The 19,799-nt window shown below is 45.1% G+C and overlaps 1 protein-coding gene across 1 annotated transcript in view; it reads left to right on the top strand.

The window, feature by feature from the left end:
* rps6kb1a (ribosomal protein S6 kinase b, polypeptide 1a) overlaps nucleotides 1–19,799 on the top strand; it is a 90,895-nt gene that overhangs the window by 57,656 nt on the left and 13,440 nt on the right. Inside the window, exons 11-14 of the mRNA XM_070856943.1 lie at nucleotides 269–331; nucleotides 8,825–8,902; nucleotides 15,142–15,249; nucleotides 17,357–17,469. Coding sequence (XP_070713044.1) covers nucleotides 269–331; nucleotides 8,825–8,902; nucleotides 15,142–15,249; nucleotides 17,357–17,469 — 362 coding nt within the window. The remainder of the gene's footprint in view (nucleotides 1–268; nucleotides 332–8,824; nucleotides 8,903–15,141; nucleotides 15,250–17,356; nucleotides 17,470–19,799) is intronic.

Genomic DNA, 19,799 nt, shown 5'->3' with positions numbered 1-19,799 from the left:
ATACGGGGATCGGGCAGATAAAGTGGAGATGAGGTAGAAGATCGGCCATGATATTGAATGGCGGAGCAGGCACGAGGGGTTGTATGGCCAACTCCTCCTATTTCTTATGTTCTTATGAATCTGGAACTTCAATAATGGAACTGCTCCTCTTTAAAACTGAGATTTTTTTGGGCCCTTTTAGAAATTCAAATTGTGTAAAATCGTTGCGTTTATTTTCAAATGACGTCAAACATCGTTAAAAGTCTGCGCTTTTGTCATTTGTGTTTAGCTGCTGAAAAGGAATGCTTCATCACGGCTTGGAGCTGGAGTTGGGGATGCAACAGATGTCCAGGTACGTTTTCAACAGTGTGTGTTTTTCAGGCAAAAAATTTCCACGGGGGTTGACAGAACAAGAGACCAGGTCTCCATCAATAACATAGAACTTTTCTTTTTTATAAAATCAAATGTATTAGCCAACTCCATTTCCTTCCTCATGGGATGACATATCGTAGTTCTGCTTCTACTTGTACTGTGGACCAGAGAGGGGAAAAAATCCATGATTAATATTAACCCTGACATTACAGCAATGTACTTGTATGTAACGTTTCTCATTTTATTCTCCCATCTCTATTCTGCAGCATGTGATTAGTGATCGCTATAAATGCCCTTACTTTGTCCTCAACAAATGCAAAGCGATTAGGTGATTCGCAAGAGTCAAAAAGGCCCTTAAAATCACACTCATTGATTCTCCTGACAGCCTGAGCCGAGTTATTACAGCTTTTCTAAAGTATATTTTTGGGCCATGGCCTGCAAGTTTTCCATTATGAGCACATGCTGAGCACCCATCTTCAAAGTCGGACCTCCCGATGATCAGGTGCTGTCACCATTGGTGGTATGGCACCTTGGGGTGTAGTGCCATATCCCACGACAGTCAATTGCCACATAGAATTGGCATTGGCGCTCTTGGTGTTCTCCCTCACCGCAGCAATCAGCTCCGCCATGTCCTCCAATTGACTGGCTGCTAAAGCCGTGATGTTTTGGGACAACCCAGCAAGAGCCTGGAGGAGCTCGAGTCAAGTCGATGCTCATCCTGGACAGTCCCACCATGTCCAGGCTCGCATCTGCCTGTCGCACAGCATTCCCACTTTGGCGGATCAGCCGCTGCTGATCCAAGTAGAAAGGACCCTTCAAGTCCCGCCACCCATCCCTTCTCCACTACCCCTCCCCCCCCTTCCTCCTCCACCACCGTGACAAAGACCATCTCTTCCACCGCCCTCTCTTCATTCCTCACTCTTCCCAGAGACACTGCCCTCCAATGACTCCTCTCTGCCAGAGAATATCAGAAAAAGTTAGAAAAAACATGCTGGTAAATTGCCTAGGGATGAACAAATTAAAGCTTTCACAGAATGTGAATCAAAGGTCCAGACAGAACTAGAAGATACAAAATCAGAATTGGAAAAACAAAATTCGGCCAAAAATTGAAACAAACGACACGCAGGGACTGCAATGCAAAAATTAGGAAATCTAAACGAACATCTGAGAGAATAGCCGTCTCGCCAATCAATTCGAGAACTCTCAGGGAGCCATAAGGGAGGCTTTTCCCTTTGCAGGAAGAATGTTCCCAATGTTGGGGAAGTCCAGAACCAGGGGTCACAGCCTAAGGATAAGGACCGAGATGAGGAGAAACTTCTTCACCCAGAGAGTGGTGAACCTGTGGAATTCTCTACCACAGAAAGTTGTTGAGGCCAAGTCACTAAATATATTCAAAAAGAAGTTAGATGTAGTCCTTGCTACTAGGGGGATCAAGGGGTATGGCGAGAAAGCAGGAATGGGGTACTGAAGTTGCATGTTCAGCCATGAACTCATTGAATGGCGGTGCAGGCTCGAAGGGCCGAATGGCCTACTCCTGCACCTATTTTCTATGTTTCTATTAATGGGAGTCAGCAGCTGAAATTTCTGGTTCAGTTATCAGATTCTGTGTATCCCTTACCTCGCCAAATATCGCTTGACCTGTGGCAAGAACTGACTTAAAGGAACTTAAAACTGAGACGAGGAGGAATCTCTTCTCTGAGGGTTGTAAATCTGTGGAATTCGCTGCCTCAGAAAGCTGTGGAGGCTGGGTCATTGAATAAATTTAAGACAGAGATGGACAGTTTCTTAACCGATAAGTGGTTCTGGGGAGTGGGCGGGGAAGTGGACCTGAGTCCATGATCGGATCAACCATGATCTTATTAAATGGCAGAGCAGGCTCGAGGGGCCGAATGAGCTACTTCTGCTCCTATTTCTTATGTAACTGGTAAGCTTCACCAATCGGAGGCAGATGAATTAATAGCAGCTATGCCATCCTGAACTATGGATGTTTGTGATCTATGCCACCACTTTATACTCATTAACTTTTGAACTTGGTCTGAAAATCGCCTTTACCCTCTCAGTTCAGTTTACCTCCTACTGTTTCGTAGGACGAGAAAAGCTTATAATGGGATGTCCAATTTGGCTCTCCATTCGATGGCCTGCTGAGATGTCGTGCCTCCCGCAAATGCTAAATGAGGCGATGACAACCTACACGTGGTCTCCCTGTCCGTGCTAGTTCACAGAGAACTTAGAAACATAGACATAGAAAAATAGGTGCAGGAGTAGGCCATTCGGCCCTTCGAGCCTGCACCGCCATTCAATAAGATCATGGCTGATCATTCCTTCAGTACCCCTTTCCTGCTTTCTCTCCATACCCCTTGATCCCCTTAACCATAAGAGCCATATCTCACTCCCCCTTGAATATATCCCGTGAACTGGCATCAACAACTTTCTGCGGCAGGGAATTCCACAGGTTAACAACTTGATTTATTCGTTCATAGGATGTGGCCGTCGCTGGCATTTATTGGCCATATCTAATTGCCCTTGAGAAGATGATGATGATGAGCCACCGCCTTGAACCGCTGCAGTCTGTGTGGTGAAGGTACTCCCATAGTGCTGACTTTGTTGTAACGTTTTGGTACAACTGAGTGTCTCTCTAGGCCATTTCAGAGAGCAGTTAAGAGTCAACCACATTGCTGTAGGTCTGGAGTCACACATAGCCCAGACCGGATAAGGGCGACAGATTTCCTTCCCTAAAGGACATCAGTGAACCAATTGCGGTAGTTTCATGGTCACCATTACTGATGCTAGCTTTTTATTCCAGATTTATTTAATTAACTGAATTTACGTTCCCCAGCTGCCATGGTGGAATTTGAAATCACATCTCCAGGGATATTAGCCGAGGCCCCTCGATTACAAGTCCAGTAACATAACCACTATCCTATCATACCCCCAGCTAAAGTCATCAACATAGAAAATAGGTAAATAGGTGCAGGAGCAGGCCATTCGGCCCTTTGAGCCTGCGCCGCCATTTAATATGATCATGGCTGATGCAACTTCAGTACCCCATTCCTGCCTTCTCCCAATACCCCTTGATCCCTTTAGCTGTAAGGGCCACATCCAACTCCCTCTTGAATATATCCAACGAACTGGACTCGGAACAACTTTCTGTGGTAGAGAATTCCACAGGTTCACCACTCTCTGGGTGAAAAAATTTCTCCTCATCTCGGTCCTAAATGGCTTACCCCTTATCCTCAGACTGTGACCTCTGGTTCTGGACTTCTCCAACACCGGGAACATTCTTTCTACATCTAACCTGTCCAGTCCCGTCATAATTTTGTCAAGAAGGTGACTGAATGCCTGAAAGCGGCCTCCCGGTCTGAAAAGCATGAAAGCATCCCTCCGACTTGGAATCGTAGCAAAATTACACATAGAAGGAGGCCATTCGGCCCATCGTATTCATACCAGTCAAAAAAGAGGTACCCAGCCTAATCCCACCTTCCAGCACTAGCTCCGTAGCCCTGTAGGTTACGGCTCTTTAAGTGCACATCCAAATACTTTTAAAATGTGATGAAGGTTTCTGCCTTTACCACCTTTTCATGCAGCGAGTTCCAGACCCCCACCACCCTCTGGGTAAAAAAGTGTTTCCTCAGCTCCCCTCTAATCCTTCTACCAACTACTTTAGGCCCCTCTGTTAAGGGAAATAGGTCCATTCTTATCCAGGCACCACCTAATTTTATACACCTCCATTAAATCTTCCCTCAGCTGCCTCTGTTCCAAGGAAAACAAACCCAGCCTATCCAATCCAATGTGGCATAGAGCCCTTTCCAGCTAATTCCTTTAAGGAAGATTCATTGTTTAAACAAATATTTCAGCAATGTAACACAAAATGGTGGGGAGGAAAAAAGAGTGGATTATTTGTTTTTTTTAATTTTCATTTTAATCTTGAAAAGAGGTGATTTGGAAGCTCTCCCACATTACTTAGCATAATTAAGCCATTGGATCAAAATGACCCAGTTTCAATCCCTTGTCTGTGCTAGGTGAGCAGTAATTGAGGTGGTAGAGGAGTTGTCAGCTAGGCAGGACGAAAATCAAACCTGCTTCCTACTTGTGATAGCTGTCCAGTCACGTGTGGTGGAAAGTGGAGATGTTGGGGAGGGGAGGACAGGCGCAGGACAGGGTCATGCTAGCTGTGATCCACCTGTGGGCAATCAGCTTGCAACATTTAGAACGTTTCTATAGATATGTAAAGAGAAAAAGGTTAGTAAAGACAAACGTAGGTCCCCTGCAGTCAGAATCAGGGGAAGTCATAATGGGGAACAAAGAAATGGCAGACCAATTGAACAAGTACTTTGGTTCGGTATTCACTGAGGAGGACACAAACAATCTTCCGGATATAAAAGGGGTCAGAGGGTCTAGTAAGATGGAGGAACTGAGGGAAATTCTTATTAGTCGGGAAATTGTGTTGGGGAAATTGATGGGATTGAAGGCTGATAAATCCCCAGGGCCTGATGGACTGCATCCCAGAGTACTTAAGGAGGTGGCCTTGGAAATAGCGGATGCATTGACAGTCATTTTCCAACATTCCATAGACTCTGGATCAGTTCCTATGGAGTGGAGGGTAGCCAATGTAACCCCACTTTTTAAAAAAGGAGGGAGAGAGAAAACACGGAATTATAGATCGGTCAGCCTGACATCAGTAGTGGGTAAAATGATGGAATCAATTATTAAGGATGTCATAGCAGCGCATTTGGAAAGAGGTGACAGGTCCAAGTCAGCATGGATTTGTGAAAGGGAAATCATGCTTGACAAATCTTCTGGAATTTTTTGAGGATGTTTCCAGTAGAGTGGACAAGGGAGAACCAGTTGATGTGGTATATTTGGACTTTCAGAAGGCTTTCGACAAGGTCCCACACAAGAGATTAATGTGCAAAGTTAAAGCACATGAGATTGGGGGTAGTGTGCTGACATGGATTGAGAACTGGTTGTCAGACAGGAAGCAAAGAGTAGGAGTAAATGGGTACTTTTCAGAATGGCAGGCAGTGACTAGTGGGGTACCGCAAGGTTCTGTGCTGGGGCCCCAGCTGTTTGCATTGTACATTAATGATTTAGACGAGGGGATTAAATGTAGTATCTCCAAATTTGTGGATGACACTAAGTTGGGTGGCAGTGTGAGCTGCGAGGAGGATGCTATGAGGCTGCAGAGTGACTTGGATAAGTTAGGTGAGTGGGCAAATGCATGGCAGATGAAGTATAATGTGGATAAATGTGAGGTAATCCACTTTGGTGGTAAAAACAGAGAGACAGACTATTATGTGAATGGTGACAGATTAGGAAAAGGGGGGAGGTGCAACGAGACCTGGGTGTCATGGTACATCAGTCATTGAAGGTTGGCATGCAGGTACAGCAGGCGGTTAAAAAAGCAAATGGCATGTTGGCCTTCATAGCGAGGGGATTTGAGTACAGGGGCAGGGAGGTGTTGCTACAGTTGTACAGGGCCTTGGTGAGGCCACACCTGGAGTATTATGTACAGTTTTGGTCTCCCAACTTGAGGAAGGACATTCTTGCTATTGAGGGAGTGCAGTGAAGGTTCACCAGACTGATTCCTGGGATGGTGGGACTGACCTATCAAGAAAGACTGGATCAACTGGGCTTGTACTCACTGGAGTTCAGAAGAATGAGAGGGGATCTTATAGAAACGTTTAAAATTCTGACGGGTTTAGACAGGTTAGATGCAGGAAGAATGTTCCCAATGTTGGGGAAGTCCAGAGCCAGGGGTCACAGTCTAAGGATAATGGGTAAGCCATTTAGGACCGAGATGAGGAGAAACTTCTTCACCCAGAGAGTGGTGAACCTGTGGAATTCTCTACCACAGAAAGTTGTTGAGGCCAATTCACTAAATATATTCAAAAAGGAGTTAGATGTAGTCCTTACTACTAGGGGAATCAAGGGATATGGCGAGAAAGCAGGAATGGAGTACTGAGGTTGCATGTTCAGCCATGAACTCATTGAATGGCGGTGCAGGCTCGAAGGGCCGAATGGCCTACTCCTGCACCTATTTTCTATGTTTCTATGTTTCTATTTACTAGTTTATAATCTGAATAATGGCCCCTTGAGCAAGGTGGTCTTTACACCAGTGTGTGTGTGACGATCTGATAGAAGTGTTCAAAATTGATAGGTTTTAATTAAAATAAATCAAGAAAAGCTACTTTTACTGGTGATTGAGTTGGTAACTGGAGGGCGTGAATGGAAGATCATTACAAAAAGAACAGAGTGGTTTGGAGAATATTCCTTTGACATGAGCTTAAAACCTGGAATGCCCCACCACAAGCAGTGGTGGTAGCAGAATCCCTAATTGCTTTTAAAAGGGAGGTGGATACATATTTGTAAAATTAATGTTTTAATGGTATGGGGGGGGGGGGGGAAACCAGGGAAATGGGGCCAATGGGTAGTTGTTTTCGGGAGGCACGATGGACCACATGGGAAAGCACTTTACAATATACATCAATGATTTTGATGAAGGAATTGAGTGTAATATCTACCAAGTTTGCAGATGAGACTAAATTGGGTGGTGATGTGAGCTGTGAGGAGGACGCTAAGAGGCTCCAGGGTGACTTGGACAGGTTAGGTGAGTGGGCAAATGCATGGTAGATGCAGTATAATGTGGATAAATGTGAGGTTATCCACTTTGGGGGCAAAAACTCAAAGGCAGAATATTATCTGAATGGCGGCAGATTAGGAAAAGGGAAGGTGCAAGGAGACCTGGGTGTCATGGTACATCAGTCATTGAAAGTTGGCATGCAGGTACAGCAGGCGGTTAAGAAAGCAAATGGCATGTTGGCCTTCATAGCTAGGGGATTTGAGTACAGGGGCAGGGAGGTGTTACTACAGTTGTACAGGGCCTTGGTGAGGCCACACCTGGAGTATTGTGTACAGTTTTGGTCTCCCAACTTGAGGAAGGACATTCTTGCTATTGAGGGAGTGCAGCGGAGGTTCACCAGACTGATTCCCGGGATGGCGGGACTGACATATCAAGAAAGTCTGGATCAACTGGGCTTGTATTCACTGGAGTTCAGAAGAATGAGAGGGGATCTCATAGAAACGTTTAAAATTCTGACGGGTTTAGACAGGTTAGATGCAGGAAGAATGTTCCCAATGTTGGGGAAGTCCAGAGCCAGGGGTCACAGTCTAAGGATAAGGGGTAAGCCATTTCGGACCGAGATGAGGAGAAACCTCTTCACCCAGAGAGTGGTGAACCTGTGGAATTCTCTACCACAGAAAGTTGTTGAGGCCAATTCACTAAATATATTCAAAAAGGAGTTGGATGTAGTCCTTACTACTAGGGGGATCAAGGGATATGGCGAGAAAGCAGGAATGGAGTACTGAAGTTGCATGTTCAGCCATGAATTCATTGATTGGCGGTGCAGGCTAGAAGGGCCGAATGGCCTACTCCTGCACCTATTTTCTATGTCGCACCTGGTATTTCACATTTGTCAGTGTCGGCTGTGGCTCAGTGGGTGGCGCTCTCGCCTCTGAGTCAGAAGGTTATGGGTTCAGGGACTTGAGCACAAAAGAAAATCTAGGCTGACACTCCAGTTGCCATCTTTCGGATGAGATGTTAAACACCGTCTGTTTTCTCAAGTGGATGTAAAAGAGCCCATGGCACTATTTCGAAGAAGAGCAGGGGAGTTATCTCGGTGTCCTGGCCAATATATATCCCATAAGCAACATCATAAAAAAAAAAACAGATGATCTAATCATTATCACATTGCTGTTTGTGGGTGCTTGCTGTGCACAAACTGGCTGCCATATTTCCTACATTACAACAGTGACTATATTGGCTGTAAAGTGCTTTAAGGCGCTATATAAATCCAAGTCTTTCTTTACTGTCTTTCGCCCTCTTTCAGGCTAACCCATGAAATATAACCCCAGTCAAGAGGCTAGACAGGTGAATGCTCCCAGACTCCTGTCAGTGGTGCTTTTGTAATTAGCTGGTGATGAGTTGCAGCAATGCTCCAGTCTTAAAATCCGTAAAATGTATTAGCTATTTGTTTTCTTATGGGAACTACCAGAACTCTGCTGCACGCTTCCCCGCGGGGAGCAACAAACTGGAACTTCACTGAGCCACCATGCGGCTTCTAAACACTTGTCACACCCACCCAAGTATATATTTGTACGCAGACTATCTTGAGTATAAATAGAAAGGACCATATAATATAAGCACCGTATCACATTCTCAGGATGTCCCAAGGTAATTCACAGCCAACGAATTACTTTTAAAGTGTTTTACACTTATGTAGACAAATAAGCAGCCGATTTGTGCACAGCAGGTTCCCGCAGACAGCAAATGAGATTAGCAACCAGTTAAATATATTTTCTGTAAATCGATTCTATCTTTGAGTGCGGACTCTGTTACATATACTAACGTGATGAGTTTTTAAAAAATTTTGGAACTCTGGTCCTATTAATGACTCGATTGATGTTTTTAATACAGGCACATCCTTTCTTCAGGCACACAAACTGGGAGGATCTTCTAGCTCGGAAAGTGGAACCACCGTTCAAACCGTTTCTGGTAAGTGTCATCTTTTTCCCCCTCCCCTTTATTCCTTATTTTCTTTCCCTTCCCCAGTATTGACTTCTGGGGTGCAGTTTCACAGGTGCGCAGCACCTTCTGGTTCTGGCCTCATCATTTTTCTTGTGTGAGCTGAGCTAGGGAATGTCGGCTGGCTATTTGACATTGGGGGGCATCACAGTTGAGCTTGACCCTGTTCCCACAGGCATACTTTCAGCAAGGGTTTACGGCATGGTAATCAGAACAGAAAAATCTCCCATTTTCCTCTCCCTGACGCAGGGTACTGAGGCTAATTGTAGTGCCTGTCTTGCCACTCTGGCTGAGATCAGCCATCTCGACATATGAACAATGACGGACAGATAAAGACCCTCAGGTCCAGCCAGCCTGTCCCACACAATGGCGACACCCCTTGTGTGTATCAATATTTACACTCCACCCCACCCGGAACCATGTGATCTCAACTATTTACAATCTATATTAATGACTTGGATGAAGGGACCAAGTGTGATGTAGCCAAGTTTGCTGCTGATACAAAGATGGGTGGGAAAGCGAATTGTGAGGAGAACCTGATGGCTTGCATTTTAGGGTCTTAAGAGAAGTAGCGGCAGGGATTGTGGATGTATTGGTTGTAATTTACCAAAATTCCCTGGATTCTGGGGAGGTCTCAGCAGATTGGAAAACTGCAAATATAACGTCCCTATTTAAAAAAGGAGGCAGACAAAAAGTGGGAAACTTATAGACCAGTTAGCCTAACATCTGTGGTTGGGAAAATGTTGGAGTCATTATTAAAGAAGTAGTAGCAGGACATTTGGAAAGCAAAATTCAATCAGGCAGAGTCAGCATGGATTTATGAAGAAGTCATGTTTGACAAATTTGCTGCAATTCTTTGAGGATGTAATGAACAGGGTGGATAAAAGGGACCCAGTGGATGTGGTGTATTTGGACTTCCAGAAGGCATTTGACAAGGTGCCACATAAAAGGTTACTGCACAAGACAAAAGTTCATGGGGTTGGGGGTAATATATTAACATGGATAGAGGATTGGCTAACTAACAGAGAACAGAGAGTTGGGATAAATGGTTCATTCTCTGGTTGACAACTAGTAACTCGTGGGGTGTCGCAGGGATCAGTGCTGGGACCCCAACTATTTACAATCTATATTGACTTGGAAGAAGGGACTGAGTGTAACGTAGCCAAGTTTGCTGATGATACAAAGATGGGAGGAAAAGCAATGAGTGAGGTGGACACACAAAATCTGCAAAAGGATATAGGCTAAAGTGAGTGGGCAAAAATTTGGCAGATGGAGTATAATGTTGGAAAGTGTGAGGTCATGCACTTTGGCCGAAAAAAATCAAAGAGCAAGTTATTATTTAAATGGAGAAAGATTGCAAAGTACAGCGGTACCTGGGAGTACTTGTGCATGAAACACAAAAGGTTAGTATGCAGGTACAGCAAGTGATCAGGAAGACCAATGGAATCTTGGCCTTTATTGCAAAGGGGATGGAGTATAAAAGCAGGGAAGTCTTATTACAGCTATATAAGGAGTACTGCGTACAGTTTTGGCCTCCGTATTTAAGGAAGGATATACTTGCATTGGAGGCTGTTCAGAGAAGGGTTCACTTGGTTGATTCTGGAGATGAGGGGGTTTGACTTATGAAGATAGGATGAGTAAGTTGGGCCTATACACATTGGAGTTCAGAAGAATGAGGTGTGATCTTATCGAAACATATAAGATAATAAGGGGGATTGACAAGGTGGATGCAGAGAGGATGTTTCCACTGATAGGGGAAACTAAAACTAGGGGACGTAGTCTCAGAATAAGGGGCCACCCATTTAAAACAGATGAGGAGGAATTTCTTCGGAGGGGTGTAAATCTATGGAATTCTCTGCTCCAAAGAGCTATGGAGGCTGGGTCTTAAGGTGGAGCTAGATTTTTGAGCGGGCAGGGAAGTGGAACTGAGTCCATGATCAGATCAGCCATGATCTTATTAAATGGTGGAGCAGGCTCGAGGGGCAGGTGGCCTACTCCTATTATGATCTGGAAGAGACAAAAAAAAACACAATAAAACCCAGGCCAATTTGGGGGAAAGAATCTGGAAAATACCCCTCCGACCTATCGAGACGATCGAAACTAGTCCAGAAGATCACTTCAGAACTTATCTTCTGTAAGAGGTGATCTCCGCCCCAGCTGCTTAAAGGAATTTAGCGTATCAGCATCCACCACATGAGGCGGCAGCCTGTTCCAGAGGTCTCTGGGAAATGAACCATCTCCTGACATCCAACTTAGATTTGGCCTTGTGCAACTTCAGTTTGTGACCCCTTCCTCCCTCACCTATTGAATTGAAACAAACTCAACTGGAGCACAATCAATTCCTTCATTATCTTGTAAACCTCAGTCAAATCACCTCCAAGTGCTTCTCTAAAGTGTAGAGTCCAAACTCTTTTAGCCTATCTTGATAAACTAAGACATGGCATCCTACCTGGGATCATCCTGGTCTGTGTGGGTCAGCTACTTGCCGGTTAAACTCAGAGTACTTGGGGAGTTTGGTAAGTGTAATCTATTCTCTAACCAAGGGAGGAGTAAGTTAATAAAATAAATTGTGCTCCTTGGGGCAATATTAAAGAAATTGCAATTATGTGGTGCATTTCACGACACAAGGCACTTCACAGCCAATGAAATACTTTTGACATGGTAGTCACTGTTAGCGTCAGAAAAAGTTGCGAACAGATCTATAAACAACAATGAAGTAAATGAGCAGACAATCTGTTTTTACCGATGTTGGTTAAATGATAAATATTGGCCATGACATTGGGAGAACTGCCCCTCTCCTCTATGAAGACTGCAGTGAGAAGTGTTCTGACCAGGACATCAGTATAAAGTTTCATCTGAAAGATGGAACTGTGTCGTCATCATCATCATAGGCAGTCCCTCGAAATGAGGATGACTTGCTTCCATGCCAAAAAAAAAGGGCGAGTTCACAGGTGTTTTAATGAAGGACCTGAACTACATCCTGAAGGGTGGAAGATGCCTGTGCGTGGATTTTTTTAATGTGGGGTGGCCATTGCACACCAGCCACCACACGGGTTTGACAGAGCTAGGTCTTGGTCCAGTGGCAAGGATTACCCAAGACAACTGGAGACCAGCTCTGCTGCATGGACCTAGTGCAACACACACATCGCACTGTGGGCTGGTCCATTCTGCCCCTGGGCCCCAATCATGCCCCTCCACAGTCTCTTGCCGCTCCTTTGCCCCGACCTTGCTACTCCTGCTGTATCTGCCCGCGCTCCAATCACCGACCTGGATCTTGATGACGATCACTCTTCACAACCCTCCTGCACCAGCTCGCACTGCACCTTGTAGTGGCATGTCTGCACGCTGCTTATGACGGACGCTTGCCGCTCCTTTTATGGCCCCGACCTGCTGCTGATGTTCCCTCGCAGGTCGGGGCCTCCACTGTGTAGCACTCCCTCAAAGACAAACAGACTTGCATTTATACAGGGCATTTCACGACCTCGAAGTCCCAAAGCGCTTTACAGCTAATTAAGTACTTTTGAAGTGTAGGAGCTGTTGTAATGTAGGGAACATGGCAGCCAATTTGCGCACAGCAAGATCCCACAAGCAGCAATGAGATAATGATCAAATAATCTGCTTTAATGAAGTTGGTTGAGGGCGAAATGTTGGCCACGACATCGGGGAGAACTCCCTTGCCCTCCTTCGAAATAGTGCCATGGGATCTGTTATGCCTTCTGTTAGGCAAGACGGGGCCTCGGGTTTAACGTCTGATTCGAAAGACAGCACCGCAGTGTCATGTCAGCCCAGATTATGCATTCGTGCTTTTGCAATAGGACTTAACACACAATCGTCTGACCCGGGTGATAGTGACACCTCAACATATCTGAATAATTTGAGGGGTTGCTTTTACAGTTTTTCCGGGCCCATATTATTCAGTGGAAGAGTCTGATGTTGGAGATCGTAAGATTGCATCTCAAATTGTTCCTCTGCTAGAACCTTTTTTTTTCCACCCACAATAAAACGATCAAAGACCTGTTTTAATAATGAACCTGTTTACGCAGTATTCGCGTTCATTTTAAACATTTGGGTAGTGTAATGGTTATTGGAACTGGCCTAGCAACCAGATGCTTGGAGTTCAAATTCCACAATGGCAGGTTATGAAATGGAATTCAATAAATCTGGTCATTTGACACCTGAACATGAAAGTTTGCCAGACTGTTGTAAAAAGCTAACCGGTTCACTGGTGCCCTGCCTGATGTGACTGACAGTTTACACTGCAGAGTTAGCTCTTGGTGTCATCTGAAGTGGTTTAGCACGTAGCAATCTCTCGGAATTAGGGATAGACAATAAATGGAGCCTCGTCAGTATTGCCTGGGAACAAATAAAATAAAACTCCCACAGAATGTTAGTTTTATGAGACCAGACACTTTAGAACACATATTACACATTGGAAACTATAGAAATGGTCCCTAAAATTCCAATCTTATAATTGGAATCGGGAGAATTTGAACCTGTGCAGGGAAACCTCAACAGATAACTAACCCGTCGTCACCTTAACCACTCAGCCACGACTGTCTGGCACCTCAATGTGAGCTGTGTATTCACTTTTTTAAACACTAAATAACACGCAGAGCAGCAGATAGAGGTAAGTGTGATGTACCTGGGTTTGAGTGACTTTGTAAACAATGTTCGCTGTTATTTTTTTGGGCCCCCGCGGCCCCTTTCACTGGCTGCGTCCGTCATTCAAAATTCTGCGCGTGCGCAGTTTTTCTACTTAAAAGCCAGCTTCAGAGTGCTGCGCGTCTGCGCAGCTTCAAGGGAACATTGCTTGTAAACTGTACTTAGATCCATGTAGCTATCCTGCTATTGGCCTGGCTGAATGCAACTTAACCCGGGTACAGACTGAGGATTGAAACTGCGACCATCCTGGCCAATATGATGTGACTAATCGGTGGAGCCCCTCCCTTGTATATTTTGGGGTCTTGGTTTCACTCCCCTTCCATTAGCTTTGCTGTGTGTCCTGTTATCTCTACTAACTACCAGCGTTCTGGCCTGGTTTTCTCATGGGGCCTTGTAATATATGACGGGGGTGGCGTAAAATAAAACATCAAAATGCTACGCTGGGTTTGGAGTGTTGTCGGCTGATGGGAAGAAATAGAGAAGTGTTGCAGAAATAGTGGGGGGTGGGAGGCGGGTGGAATTGCGGTCGGAGGCTTACTGCGGGCGAACGCCTTCGGCTGAAATGTTTTTAACGAAAATATCTGGATGTCCCGGAGGAACCTAGGATTGCGCTCCGAAGCCTAGTTTCGCAGTCCAACATACGGGAACATGTCTTCCAGGATTGTATGCATTTCCTGGGATCATGTGGACCTGGACTACCAACACAATGTAGTATTCTCTGATAGTAACCGGAGCTCGAAGCTCCCATTACTATCGATGAGAATAACCCTAAAATTAAATGAAACAAGCATAAAATTTTTTTAAATACTTTTTTCTAAATTGATAGAAATGGCATTCAATTAAATGTTTTAGAGAAAAATGTGTTTTTTTACTAGTGTTAAACATAAACTTACCTTCATAGACAGGGTTTTTAAATGTAAAAATAGGTAGTAACATTTAATTTTTCTGCTTTAAAACTCTTACGCTGCTAAAAGTAGGCTAATCACGCCTGCTTTTACCAGGTGTAAGAGTTTGAAGGAAATTCGTTGGGCAAATAACCCAAATCTCTGCCCGCGAATGTCCTTCTCTCCCGGATGCGCGATCGCAAAAGCCAGTTCTCTCGTGCCGAGAACCGGCATTTGCGAGGCCTCGTCGTGTGCATACGCACCCGGAGAGGCCACAATTTTCGGGCCAGTGTTTGAGAGTTTTTTGCTCCCTTGTTGCATGAGTGCAGGATATGCATGTTAAATTTTGTTTGTGTTCGGCTCTTAAGGGAGCATCTGTAGATGTGAAAAGCTCCGGTAAATGGAACTTGCACATGAAAGGGAGTTGCTTTATTTTTTTTTGCAGGTCCCCATCTAACGTTTCAAAATTGCATGAATCTTTCGCAGCAAGGTAATTGTTTTGCCTCGTGCTTACCCAGGCTCTCTGTAAACAAAAGATTTATTTATTTTTTTGTTCAGAGTTGTGCTGAGTGTCCAGAAAAGATGAATGGGAGACAAAAGATGAGAGGATCCTGAGGATTAGTCATCCAATTCTAGATGAATCATGCCTTTTTTTTTCTCCAGCAATCAGATGATGATGTCAGTCAGTTTGATTCAAAGTTCACCCGACAGACACCTGTTGACAGCCCTGATGACTCAACCCTCAGCGAAAGTGCCAATCAAGTCTTCCTGGTAAGTCCGTCAGATGTACCATGTGCCTCTGCTGTTTGAAGTAATTAATGTGTTTTCTTTTTAAAGTTGTGCTCGTCAAGTCGAGAGATGTTGGCACCGGAGCACGGACCGCTATATGGACCACGGGGAGTAGTTGCAGAGAATAGCGTAGATGCATTTAAGGAGAATCTAGATACGAGCACGAGGGAGAAATGATTGGAAGGGTATCCTGATGGGGGTTAGATGGAGAGGGATGGGAAGAGACTCACGTGGAGCATAAACACCAGTGGGGCCAAATGGACCATTTCTGCGCTGTGGGCTCGATATAACGTGCGTCAGCATCAGGAGTAGGTACAGCAGGAGCACTCTCTACTCTGTCCCTGTAATGTGCTTCATCGTAGACCTCGAACGTCTACCCCTGTGACAATGTGGCACTTTTACTGTTCTTGCCAGATGGGGGGGGGGGGGAGTTTTGTTCTGTAGGTCTTACCTTATACCTACTTGGAGCTTGTTTGAGAACTGTCCAAACTTGTGTCTCACAGGATCATTACTACCAGCATGCAGAGGAGACTTTTGCCTTGTCAGTCTGGCTAAACTTGAATCCAGATCAGAGTTCAAAAGCTAGCGGCTTTAATGCACTGTGCTACCCAGAAATCGATGTTTGGTTGCACTATCACGTGTGTTGAGATGTGGGCTGGAACTTAGTTTGATGGTTTTTTGCAGCGGTAATGTCGGGTGGTGGATAAATTTAGCGCCAGGAAATGGTTTACATTGGCGGCCAAGAAATTCAGCAGCCGCGCCCTGACGGAGTGGAGCACGAAGGGAGGCATTCCACACTTCCCTTAGAGCGCTGAATATCCCGTGTTAAAGAGCCGGATTCATAGCGCCCCGAGAGAGGCCTCCCTGCTACAACAAAAAAATTGGAACAAAAAACCTGAAAAACATTCCCAATATTTTACTCCCCCGCCCGCCCACAAAAATCACTCGCGCTTAGCTCATTCCTTCCCTCCACCGTCGCCGGGATAGCTCTGCGCCAGCTTTCTTTGGCAGGGTTACTAGGGGGCGCTATGGGTTCACCACGAAACAAATTTTGACAGCGGGTCAATACTCGGGACGTTGTACTCCACACTGAAATTGCCGAGCGGTGCGAATGCCGGTGTTTGGACCCTCATATCCCAGCGGATTCCCAGTGCAGTGTGTGTGTGTAATATATATATATATATATTTCATTTTTATCGTTGCTTGGGTGGTGAACATTTTTCTATTGTCTGCTTTAGGGTTTTTTTCAAGAATTTTAATTTGTGCCCCTGATCCTTGCATACACCAGAATCTCCAGCACACACTAACTTCTTTTGGGCTTTTTTTAATCAGACATACTGAAGGATTTTTTGGGCATTCTCAATGGTTTTAGGATGTTCTTACAGCTTCACTGAAAATATTCAGTCGTACATTTGTTTTGCGGCAAAAATGTAAATGATGTACTACTTTTGGGATGTCAGCCTTTGCTTAGAGGTCTCTGAGTCAGAAGGTTGGGGGTTTAAGCGCTGTAACCTAGGCCGACACTCCAGAGCAGTACTGAGGGAGCTGCACCATCCAAAGTGCCATCTTGCAGACGAGACATTAAATCGAAGCTCCGTCTTAGTTGGACGTACAAGCTCCCCACGGCACTTCTTGTGGAAGAGCATGGGAATTCTGTCCGATGTCCTGGCTGATCTTTATCCCTCAGCCAACATCACCAAAAGATTTGTAGGGCTGAGGATGAGGTTGCAGAGAATGACTTCCGAGATGAGTGATACAGTATTGTTTTGGGATATTTTCCATGCGCACTCCCGACTGATGATAAATTGTGCTGTGGGGAGTCAGACACATTAAGGGGCGGAAGTTTAGCTAGGATTCTTAATGACTCTACGGAAAGTGCAGGCGTGTAGTTGTCGGACAAAGACAAGATCGAGTGCGGTTGTGATTGCTGCCGAGCAGAACACCACACCCTGTCTGTGCTCACGTGCAGAATGACTGCTTGGGAGAGGTGCCAGAGGGCTGTGGCTACTTGTGGAACTGCAGCCCAGCAAACGTTGGCATCTTCATGGAAGGACGAAAATATATGACCATTTCTTCTCTCCATTTTCAGGGATTCACGTATGTGGCTCCATCAGTACTGGAAAGCGTTAAGGAAAAATTCTCATTTGAGCCAAAAATCCGTTCACCTCGCAGATTTATTGGCAGCCCACGGACTCCTGTCAGGTAATTAAATATTCCTCTATGTACAGGATCATCTATGGACACACACACCCTGCACTTGTAACATAATCCTCGAGAATTAGTAATGAGCTCCACTCCCTGGTGAATCGGATATCTTTTGAGCCTTGTAACTGAGATAATACACACACAAACCGGAGATCAGGAATAAAAGTGTAAAGTGCTGGAAATGCATAGCCGGGCAATCAAAAAAAAATACACAAGTTTGGGTGAATCCCTCCCGAGAATTACATTCAAATTACAACAAGGAAATAGACCCTTTGGCCCAGCCAGTCTGTTGAAAATTATCTTCCACCTATGTCCTGCTGAAGCATCATTCTACTCCAGCTACTGACTCACTTGCTGTGCATTTCTAGCCTTTCCTGTTTTTGAATTTATTTGATGATTGTGTTTCATTTTCTCTGCTACGTTGAACCTAGTGGATCCTCCTACTGGTGACGAGATGCAAGATCTTTTTTCCATTCTCGAAGGGGGCCGGGGGGGGAGGGGGCTTCGCTGGCAAGACCTGCGTTTATTGTCTTATCAGTTGCCCAGATTTGAGACAGCTGAGTAACTTGCTAGGCCACTTCAGAGGGTGGTTAAGAGCCAACCACACTGGTGTGGGACTGGAGTCAATTATAGGCCAGACTGGAACATAGCCCTTCGAGCCTGTTCCCTGTTCTGCCATTCACTGCATGCAGGCGCAGCAGGCAGTAAAGAAGGCAAATGGCATGCTGGCCTTCATAGCGAGGGGATTTGAGTATAGGAGCAGGGAGGTCTTACTGCAGTTGTACAGGGCATTGGTGAGACCACACCTTGAGTATTGTGTGCAGTTTTGGTCTCCTAATCTGAGGAAGGACATCCTTACTATTGAGGGAGTGCAGCGAAGATTCACTAGACTGATTCCTGGGATGGCAGGGCTGACATATGAAGAAAGATTGGATCGACTAGGCTTATATTCACTGGAATTTAGAAGAATGAGAGGGGATTTCCTAGAAGCATATAAAATTCTGACGGGATTGGACAGGTTAGATGCAGGAAGAATGTTCCCGATGTTGGGGAAGTCCAGAACCAGGGGTCACAGTCTAAGGATAAGGGACAAGCCATTTAGGACCGAGATGAGGAGAAACTTCTTCACTGAGAGTTGTGAACCTGTGGAATTCTCTAGCACAGAAAGTTGTTGAGGCCAGTTCATTGGATGTATTCAAAAGGGAGTTAGCTGTGGCCCTTACGGCTAAAGGAATCAAGGGGTATGGAGAGAAAGCAGGAATGGGGTACTGAAGTTGCATAATCAGCCATGATCATATTGAATGGTGGTGCAGGCTCGAAGGGCCGAATGGCCTACTCCTGCAACTGCTTTCTATGTTTCTGTTTCACTTCGATGACGGCTGATCTGTATCTTAACTCCATCTACCCACCTTGGTTCTGTAACCCTTAATACCTTCGCCCAACAAAAATCATCAATTCACCCTCCTCTTTTCCCCCCACCAGCATCAACAGCTTTTTGGGGGAGAGAGTTCCAGATTCCCACTACTTTTTGGGTGAAGAGGGCTTCTTGACATCACCCTTGAATGGCCTGACTAAAATGTTACAGTTATGCTCCCTTGTTCTGGACTCCCACTGCCCCCACCCCACCAGAGGGAATAGGTTCTCTCTATCTACTGTATTAAATCCTTTAATACTCTTAAGCAGCTCGATTAGATCGCCCCCTTAATCTTCTATACACAAGGGAATACAAGCCTGGTCGATGTGACCTGTCTTCATAAAATAATCCTTTCAGCCCTGGTACAATTCTGGTAAATCTGCACTGGGTATGGATGGCAGGTTTCCTTCCTTAAAGGATGTTCGATGTTAGAAGTAGAAACGAGGATAGATTCGAAGTGGCAAGTGGGCCTCAAATTTGGAAAGAATTTTGGAAATGATCTGCTCAGGAAGCAGTGATCAAAGTGCTGATTGGCTTAAACTTTCCCCTGAGCGGCCAATCAGAACAGTGTGCTTTTTGCGCGCCTGAAATGTAACACTTACATGACTTATTACATGTAGCATTTCAAAAACTTTTTGGTCAATTATGTAGATAGGATTCACTTAGCCCCTGGTATAGATTCTTATTGAATGGGAGCACATAGAATCATAGAATCATAGAATAGTACAGCACAGGAGGAGACCCATCGTAATTGTGCTGGCTCCTTCGAAGAGTCATCCAGTTAGTCCCACTCCCCTGCTCTTTCCCTATATCCCTACAGTTTTTTCCCTATATCCCTACAGTTTTTTCTCTCAAGTATTTATCCAATTCCCTTTTGAAAGCTGCTATCGAATCTGTTTGCACCACCCTATCG

Source organism: Pristiophorus japonicus, chromosome 16, assembly GCF_044704955.1.
Source record: "Pristiophorus japonicus isolate sPriJap1 chromosome 16, sPriJap1.hap1, whole genome shotgun sequence".
In the NCBI taxonomy this organism is placed as follows: Eukaryota; Metazoa; Chordata; class Chondrichthyes; family Pristiophoridae; genus Pristiophorus; species Pristiophorus japonicus.
The sequence above is the reverse complement of the archived record's forward strand: the minus strand, read 5'-3'. Positions and strand labels throughout refer to the sequence as shown.